This window comes from Morone saxatilis, unplaced genomic scaffold (genome assembly GCF_004916995.1).
Source record: "Morone saxatilis isolate NCDOM2014 unplaced genomic scaffold, NCSU_SB_2.0 Contig20, whole genome shotgun sequence".
Lineage (NCBI taxonomy): Eukaryota > Metazoa > Chordata > Actinopteri > Moronidae > Morone > Morone saxatilis.
Window position 1 is genome coordinate 13,965,451 of NW_023339763.1, and position 9,768 is coordinate 13,975,218.

Sequence of the window (9,768 nt, forward strand, 5' to 3'; positions counted from 1 at the left end):
GATGATCCTACAGAGAATTATCACTTAAATCTGAAGCGCCTCCCTTTGGCTTTACAAAGCTTTATAATTAAGTTTTGACCATAGTTACCAGTTATTTTCACTAAAATAGCTCTAAGAAACCCACTGTACACTTCCTTCTCAGCACCAAACAGCAGACAGACACAGTTAACAAGTATAGTGGAGCATTAAGCAGCTAAAGAGCCATATATTTCCATCAGGAGTTAGTAGAAACCAACATACAGAGTACTCAACTGGCCCCAAGTGGCCAAAAAAGTCAGTTATGGCACATTTAAGAAAGTAGGAAAAACAAAGGGAACACCAGTAGATTTTTGCAAGAGAAACCTGTTTTCTATTCCATGTTTATGCTGAACTGGGCTTCTAATGGGGGTTTACGTGTGACCATGTGCATGACAAAGAGCTGGGAAAAACTCCCCAGTGAAATAAACAGCAATAAGGAGGAATGGTGGGAAAACTACTGTATGTGTCCTTGTATCCTTATATCCAAGTCCAATTAATGGTAAAATGATCAAGCAGCTATAATTGATATTGTTGTCAACAATGTGACAACGTGAAAGAGATCAGATTACTTGAATCTGCAGTTCCACTTGGCTTTACAGATTCAGGTCATTGTTTTGCTGTCTGGCCTGCAACTCTACTGTTTTCATTCACTGTCCCCACTTTCATAGTGTTATTTTGTCCACAGCAGGCAGCTTTTATTAATCAAAAGCATCAGATATGAGAGAGATATGAGTTATGAAGCATGGATGTACAGGTATTCTAAAACAACCAGTGTAACATGTTATCCATCCTTCTTTCTCAAGGTAACATGGCAGAAACTGGTGAACGGCACAAAGCAGAACGTGGCGATCGCCAATCCCTCCCTGGGTGTGTCCGTGGCCCCGCCCTACAGGGACCGCGTCACCTTCAAGAATGGAGCAGTGAGGCGACGGACTCCGACTCTTGAAGACACCACCATCACCTTCTCCTCGCTCCGCCTTTCTGACGAGTCAACCTACATCTGTGAATACACCACGTTCCCCGCGGGGAACCGAGAAAACACCGTAAACCTCACTGTGTATGGTAAGACAGATTTGTGAGGATCTGATCTTAGTGAAATACAGGTGGATTGTTACTGTGATATAAAACAGTGGATGTTAAAGTTGTAGGTTTGAAACAATCAGTGGTTACTGTAGTACTCAAGGTCCACTTACTAACCTTTACTGGACCATTTAACTGCACCTCATTTCATCAGTGGATGGAGTTTGCTCTGTTGTCATGGAGACGGATAAGTCGTATCGTCGACCAGCGACTCCAGGAAGTCACTGCTCCTGGCTAAGAAGTTCTGTGACACATAACCCCCAATAAAACCACAACTTGTCGAGATATAACAAACAAGATATAATGTGTTCATTTGTGAGCTTTAGAGGTAATGGTAGGCAGATTTTTTTACCTGGAAGTAAAAAGGAGCCAAGACAGCTGATTCCCCGTTTCCATTATTTGTGCTAAGCTAAGCACCACCTGGCAAAAATATGTGGCATCAATTTTCTCATCTAACTCCAAATGCCAAAATATTCCTTAAATGTGTTGAATGGCACATAACATTGTATTTTGAAGGACTAATTTAAGATTTGTTTTTATTAAAAAGTACTATTTCCAATGTCAAGAATGAACTTTCAGACACAATATACTATTTTACTAGTTTTCTGAACATAGAAATGTTTTTTTTTAATGAAAAGATGAAAAAATGTATATACCACACTTGTATGTTAAATAGAAAGTTAGCCAACAATGTGAAAATTTAATTTTTGTAAATTTGTAGGTCAGTATTTCACCTTTTAATTTTCGACTGCAAGTCTGAATTGCATGGGGTAAATATTATCCGTAAAAAATAAATAATGACTATATTTCCATCGCCAGCTTTTTAGGAAATGAAAACGTCAGCACCTTGAATAGGCCACCATAAGTTAAACATTATACTATTATTGTGCTTAAAAAACACATTATTATGCTAGATGAACTCCATGTATTTATTTTTATTTCCTCAGTTCGCCCAACAACCCAGATGAGTTTGTCCACGCCGACGCTGGTGGCTCGTTCTTCCAATCTGAAAACACCTGTAGCCACTTGCGTCTCTGCCAATGGAAAACCACCTGGTACCATAAGGTTCGTGTTTGTGTTTATGTGCGATTAACCACAAATCAGCCTACATCAATGTGTCTCTGTGTAATGATACTGATCCCTCGTTGATGTGAGCAGGTGGGAGACGAGAGTGCCGGGAGAAGTGACCACCCGAGAGTACAAAAACTCAGACGGGACGGTGACTGTTCAGAGTGACTACATTTTGGTGCCCAGCAGGGAAACACACAAGGAGACGCTCACCTGTGTCACCACCTACAACGAGGAGGTCTTCACTGACAGCATCACCCTCGATATTCAGTGTAAGTCTTTCTCAAACATGCCAATAAGTACTTAACTATACAGGTAAAATAAAGTACACAAGTTAAATTACAAGCTACTGTACATGTCTGACATTTTTATGTGCTTGTGTGTGTACTAGATGAGCCAGAGGTTTTGGTCGATGGGTTTGATGGAAACTGGTATCTGAACCGAGAGAACGTCCAGTTGAGCTGCCAAGCTGATGCCAACCCGGCCGTCTCTCTGTACCAGTGGAGACTGTGAGTACAACTTTATATGTGTTACACTTGAATTTCCTGTCACAGCCTTTCTTTGGGGGATTGTTGCAGCCTAAAATGCCTGATTTCACAGCAGCACTACACTTTTTATTTATCTATAAGTTTTATTTTCTGTATATTCTGCAGGATAAATGGGACCTTACCGAGCAATGCTGAGATCCGAGACAACGTCCTTACCTTTAAAGGGCCAATCACATATGACGTGCAAGGCACCTATGTGTGTGATGCAACCAACAGCATCGGGACGCGATCAGGCTCTGTGGAGGTCAGCATTATAGGTACGTTTTCCCGGGGTCTGGGGTAAAAAATTTACAAGAATTCCTACTGATATTACTACTTTTACTACTGTTACTGTTACTAATAATGTTTTTGAATTATATTCTGTTCTACTTTGTTTTTTTTACCTGCATAATGCTGCATTCACATGGATTCAGGCAAACAGTAGACAGCAAACCGTATGTCATGTTAGTGGATGAGAGCAGGACGGCAACAGTAAAATATAATTTTACAGTTAAAATATTTTAACTTTTTGTCGCCCTCCCCAACGGAATTTAAAACCGGAACGTTACGTAGCACCCTCAAAGATGGAGAAAACATGGGCAAGCTGGAAAATGACACACTAATAATTAATAAATTAAATAAAATGATATACATGATTTTAATTGTTAAACTTTATATATTTATTCCATTCATCACCATAGCAACATAAGGTAATGCAGGTTTCTCTCTGCTGCTTTGTTTGTTTTTCCTGTGCTGTGAGGAAGGCGCTTTCCCTCTGCTGTCTGCCTGAATCCATGTGAATGTAGCAGGACACTTACTGTAAATCCAAAAGCTACTGAAAAACAATGAATCTTTGAATTTTTATTGACGTGTGTGTGTTTTTCTTTTAGAAAAGCCTCTACCGCAGATTGCAACAGGTGATGTCATCAGCGTAGTCGCCTTATTACTAGCTGCTGGAGTGCTAATGGGCATCACTATCACAGTCCTGGTGCTCAAAATAAGAAGTAGAAAGGACGACTCCTCGTAAGTAAATTGTCCGTTATCCCTCCATAGCTTTGTTTCTCGTGCTTGTTCATCTCAACATGCTTTATATCCTCTATTAACACCCTCATCCTCCATCTTTTATTCTCTTCTTTCCTTTTTGATCAGAAGCGACTCTCCGTCCAGTAAACTGTCCCAGCCGATAAGGAAAAGACCAGGAGATGATATCCAGGTAACCTATGTGTTGTGTTTGCAATTTACATGTCACACATTCAAAGAGTTGCCAGGGAGCTTAAGTGAAGGATTTAGTTACTTCAGATTTTATGAAATTGTGGTGGGTATTTCTTATACCAGGAAAATACAAATTTCAGTGCTGATTATCTCAGTTTCTTAGGGTCACTGGTCAACCAATCATGGACATAGTTAGGGAGTTCAACCATGATGTTATCCATATGATCAGTGGTATCATCAGGAGTTCTCTGTGCTTTAAGTTTTGTGCTTTGTAAATAGCTCTTAAGAGGAAACTTGGTAAGCTAACCTTTAGTGGCAAGATCCTTTTGTGAATATAGCCCCACAGTGCTATTAAATTATCTGTGTGATACAACTTTTTCATAATGACCTTCCTTCTCTTCCTACTTCTATTATTGTATCCATTTTGTCACAAATGAAAGAGGCTGCAACAAGTATATAAAATTAATTGTTGAGGATGTCAGATTAATCTTGCTGTGCCACTTCTGGTGTGACAGGGCTTTAAAGGTGCCCTATGGAGTTAGTTGTTTACATTGAGTGTAACTCACCAAAATGAATTTTGGGTATCTTTGAGGTCAATCAAATGTGTTGAATGCATTATTTTCCTCTTAAAATATTTGAAAAGCCATTTTTTGGGGAAATTCTTTACTTGCAAGGAGCACATGTACGTTCTTGTTTTTGTTTCCTGGCACATTACTGCCACCTATAGATCAGTAGAACTGTGTAAAAACAATTGGTTTTATTCTTCACTGCCTGTGTGCTTGTGTGTGTGTGCATGTGCATCCTCATGCATGTGCACAAACACAAACAGACCCGTTCATAAAAACATTGTTCCATAGCACTACTAGAAGGTCAGAAACCTCACAGCCAGGGTACCTTTAAGGACTACATCTGCTTTACCAGTTGTAAAGTATGTGTATTTTAAAAAAAATTTTGATACGTCTTTCATTTCTCCACAGCATTCAGGACGGTTTTATGAAGAGCTTCCAAACACAGCGGACTACGTGAGCTACAGGCTTGCCTGTAACAAAGAGGACTACCCAGAGCCCTACTCCCCTCCCATCAACCCTCCTCTCTCATTTCTGCCCCAACATCCATACCAGTCCTCACAACCAACCACTGCAACCAGCAGCAGCAGCATCGCCACGTCAAAAAACACCTTCTCTCCTCCTTCACACACCACGGCCATCTTTAAATACCCCTCAGTACCGGGCCTGTCTTCTCCTCCCCCAGGAGTGGCAGCATACACTTTTCCTAAAGAGCAGTACGTCTGAACTTTGTTACAAACTCAAACCTCTCCAGTGAGCTCAGATGACACACAACCCGATTTGAACCTGAACCTTTCCTAAGAGGAGGTTGTTTAACCCTGGACGATCAGGCAGCGTCTCTGCACTGTCTGCACCACTGTGGACGGCTCTGGAAGTCAAAGGACAATGCAGCTTTTGTTTTTGGGCTTGGAATTAAGTCTAAATTCGAAACATTTTCTGTCTTTTGTCCATTTTTTATTGTGTTCTTTGAAAAGGGAAGATTGTTATACTATGTTTCTTCTAAGTTTTTTCGATTGAGGCAGGTCAAATTAAAGATGATTTGACCGTCATTCGATGTATTACATTTGATTGGAAAAACTTCCAACTGACTGGATAGGATTATCTCTTGATGTCCGATGTGGTTGACTCCTTACTTTATCCTCATTTTGTAAAAAAAAAAAGAGAAAACAAAAAAAAAAGATGATACTTTACTACTTTATCTGTATTGCCCCCATCTTTATCCTGCGTCGTACACACTGACAATCCCTTTACTGAGAAACAGCAAACCTCACCTTTTGGTTTTACCTCCTGTTCCAATGTAATACTTTTACTGTATTTTGTATCATGTGTTTTTCTTTGCAAAGAAAGAAATCGTTTTTATTTACTGAAGACATTTTTGTTGATATATGAAGTTGATGTTTTTATTTGTGGTATCTGTGGGTTTTAGTATTGACACTGGTTGTTGGATGAGCCTTGAATTTTTAGCATTTAAATAAAAATTATCATGTAAACTTATATCAGCAATGACTGAATCACACAAACTTCAACTCTTTCTTCACAATTTATACATTAACAATTAAAAGTCTGTTTATTGTTTTCTTTAGAGTAATTCTGTTGTTTTATCAGAGGCATGTCTAACCTGGTCTGTTGGTCAGTCCAGTCCCAGACTTTGGTGATCCCCTGACCCCCCTCAAGGTTTTCATTTATCCTGGGCTAGCAAATATTAGCTTGGTAACATGCTAAAATAAGATGGTGAACATAATAAACATTATACCTGCTAAATATCAGCATGTTAGCATACAAACGTTAGCACTAATCTCAAAACAGCCAGATATTTCCTGTAATTGGTAGAGACAAAAAACCCAAAAAGTTTTAAAAATAGATTGTATTGCATTGGTTGGCACTGGCAGTGATTACATTTCCATCAACCCAAGCGATCCAAAGCACGTTTGTTTTGGGTTGTGTTCCACAACCACTTCTACATCCACACATAGAAATACACATATCTTTCACACACGCTCTTTTAGAGTTTCTGTCAGAGTCCCAGGCTGCCCTTTGTGTCTTAAGCTGCTTTTGCATGCTGATAAAATCCCTAACAATGAATTCCCAACTCCACAGGCACACTAGTAGCTAGAGATGCACTGCGTCCAGCTCTCATCACACTTTCCAGCCTTGATGTTGAGCTTTAGATTTAGCGGCCAGCTCAGCATGAGCCTCAATTTTTACATCCTTTTCTCTTCAGCTGCATCTTTTCACACGTTTCATTTTATATGTGTCTTCCTGTACTGTTTTAGATCATTTGAAACATAAGAAAAGAAACAATTCAATTCTGTAGACTTAGACTTAGATTATAGACTTCACTTTATTCGTCCCTTTGGGATGGACGTCCCTCAAGAAATTTTGAATAATAATACACTGTAATAATACAGTGCATTCAAGTCTGTGAAGTATTGGTTGTAAACTCAGCATTTTATGGTTTTAAAGTGTATTAAATCAGAATACAAATGACCTCACACTGTGATAAACCACTGAAGAGAAATATTACAATTTCAACCTATTATTGTACTTTTGGATATAACTGATAAACCAAACCATTCACTGTTGCTCCCTCAGTGTTTGTTTAGGTTCTGCTGCCTTTCAGCCCTGGTCTCTGCCAAATGAGGAAAACTGATCTCTGTCCTGCATTCATTCATGACACACGTTTCACATTACACACTCATGGGTCCACTCAACATTTCCCTCGCTCCCATTCTCTTTTAGAAACACAAACTCACAATATGAGTCAGCGTCTCATTAACTGGACACTGAGGCTTTACATCTTCACATGGTTGCCCGCAGAGTGTCGAGGTCACAGTAGAAAACGCAGACCATCGTTGCAAAATGCCAGATTTCTAAATCTATTTTAATCCTAATCTCATCAGTAGAGTTTACTCTGCTCTCTGGTCCTCGTGTGACCTCTGAAATTAAAATCTGGAGCCTTTAATTTTACAACTCGCCAAAGATGATTAGAGGGAAATATAGCGGGATCTTACTGTAACTAAATAAATTCACTTCCGCAATCAATTTAAAACTTTTGTTTTTTGTGGCCTATGAGGCCTTTTTATCCTTAAACTTGCGCTAAAATATACAATGGGCAAAGAAAATCTAATAAGATATAAATCCTTTTACATTCCCTGTTTTTAATCCCTCTTTGTTGGTGTGCATCCACTGTAAGGCTGGCTGGAAAGATGTTTATATCTGCATGAACAGGGAAAAGACTGAAAAAGTAAATTATTTTTAGTGTTGACTGCTGAATTAGAAAATTTAAGTGCAAAATAACATGAAAGACCAGTGTGGAGGAATGTCCAGTTGAAGACCCTGGATTTCAGCTATTAGTTAATGTGCAGGTGTGTGTGTGGAAAGTTAACCTGTCCACCCATGCATCTGTATTGTATAATAGATGAGCTCAGTATCACCGTGTTATTCTAACCCCACAGGAGAAAAAAACGAGGGATACAGGGGATAGAAAGAAAGGAAAAACTTCCTACTCTCAGTCTAACGAAGTCAGTGCCTGCAACTGGATTCTCCAAGAAACTTCTGGATCAGAGAGGGGAAAAGACGTGACCTCAGCCATCTGAGGGACGCCGTCAACAGGCAGCTTTTGTGGTTTGAAGGTTTTACCTTTTGATCATCACGACTACATCTTTTGGACTAAAGACGCTGTTTGATTCAGGATCATCATGATACCATGGTGGCCCAACTGCTAGGACTGGCCTTTCTATTTCTACCTACTAGTCTGGTCACCTTTACGACATATGGTAAGTCCAGTGTCTGTGGATTCATTTAGACTTATCTGAGTTGCAGTTAAAAATTGGTTTTCTATATCACATGATTTGAATGGTTGACAAGACAAATTAAGAGAACTGCTAATAGGGAAAAAAAATCTTTATCATTTATTGTCGTGATTGTGTTGTACAAAATTCTATTTTGTAGTATAGCACAACAGATACTACATTGGATACTGTAGTTTCAAAACAATCTATCAGCAATACTATTTATTCTATGTGTAACATTTAACAGGAACAAAACTGTTTGATACAGATCACTTAAATTTGTATTATTGATGGGAAAAATGTACAGTTGTCTTAATTTACTCAAACATATATACCAGTTTTACCGATGTGAGGAGCTCCTTCTGATGTAATGCGTAACAGAAGAACACATTTTATTGCACTGAATGTCAGTTTTATTATGGTAAATGACAAATGGACTGCACTTCTATAGCACCTTTCTACACTCACATCACATTCACACATATTCATACACTGATGACAGAGGCTGCCATGCATCCCAATCAACACACACACATAAATGGAAGCAAAATTGAGGTTCAGTATCTTGCTCAAGGATCAAACTGATTAGTGGATGATGAGTGTACCTCAGGAGGTAGATTAAGGTTACACCAAACACCATACTAGAGTATATATCGACTGGTATAACATATGATCTGTGAGAAGGTAATAGAAAAAGAAAATAGCTAAAAAAGCAAAAGATGGTTGATGAATTGAATATGACTGAAGTTGTAATTTGACTAATGAGGTTGTTTGTTTCGGAATCCCTTATTAAACTATTACAGCAAAATTAGAGTTAATCAATCCTGCAACTGAACACTGGCAGTGCACTCGACACCACCATCTCCTTTTCCTTCACACACAAAAAGTTTGCTTGCATGTGTGTGTGTCCTCCCCTTCAGCACAGCCAGTGGTGGAGATCAATAAGAACTGGGAGGTGGTGTACCAGGACACCAGTGTGTATGGAGTGGTGGGCAAAGCAGTGATCCTGGAGTGTGGTCCCACCTTACCTGATATGTACATATGGAGCTTTACCAAACCCGGTACTGAAGCTATAAGAGCTGTGGTGTATGATTTGGGGAAAGGAACGAGGATCCAGAATCTGGCAGAGACGCTTGGAACGCTGACGGTCATCTCAAAAAGTGCGGCTGTGAGCATCGAGAAACTGCCTCTGGCTGCACATGGCCTGTTCACCTGCCAGGCCTTCTATGACATAGACAAGGAGCCCAAAGTCTATTACTACTATGTGCACCTCACTGTCAGAGGTAAGACCACCTGCACCGCCACTGTTATTCCATCTATGATAAGCATCTGCCTGCACATCCAAACCCAACCTCAAACCACACCTTGATACTAGAGCTCAACTGATACTACAAAAATTTTTTGGTAAGGACTACCATATGCACTAAACCAAACGAGTGCTCTCTTGGTGTGACCCACCAATGGTCACTCTACTGGGACTCTCCTGCATGCTGACACTGGGTCAGT

General features: G+C 39.6%; 1 protein-coding gene across 1 annotated transcript; it reads left to right on the forward strand.

Annotated features, from left to right (window-relative positions):
* Positions 1 to 760: 760 nt before the first annotated feature.
* LOC118331798 (nectin-1-like) lies at positions 761 to 6,006 on the forward strand. Its single transcript, XM_035666877.1, has 9 exons — positions 761 to 772; positions 822 to 1,080; positions 2,046 to 2,163; positions 2,257 to 2,438; positions 2,558 to 2,675; positions 2,820 to 2,971; positions 3,584 to 3,716; positions 3,843 to 3,906; positions 4,883 to 6,006. The coding sequence occupies exons 1-9, from the start codon at positions 761 to 763 to the stop codon at positions 5,195 to 5,197; spliced, it is 1,353 nt and encodes a 450-aa protein (XP_035522770.1). The 3' UTR covers positions 5,198 to 6,006.
* The last annotated feature ends 3,762 nt before the right edge of the window (positions 6,007 to 9,768 follow it).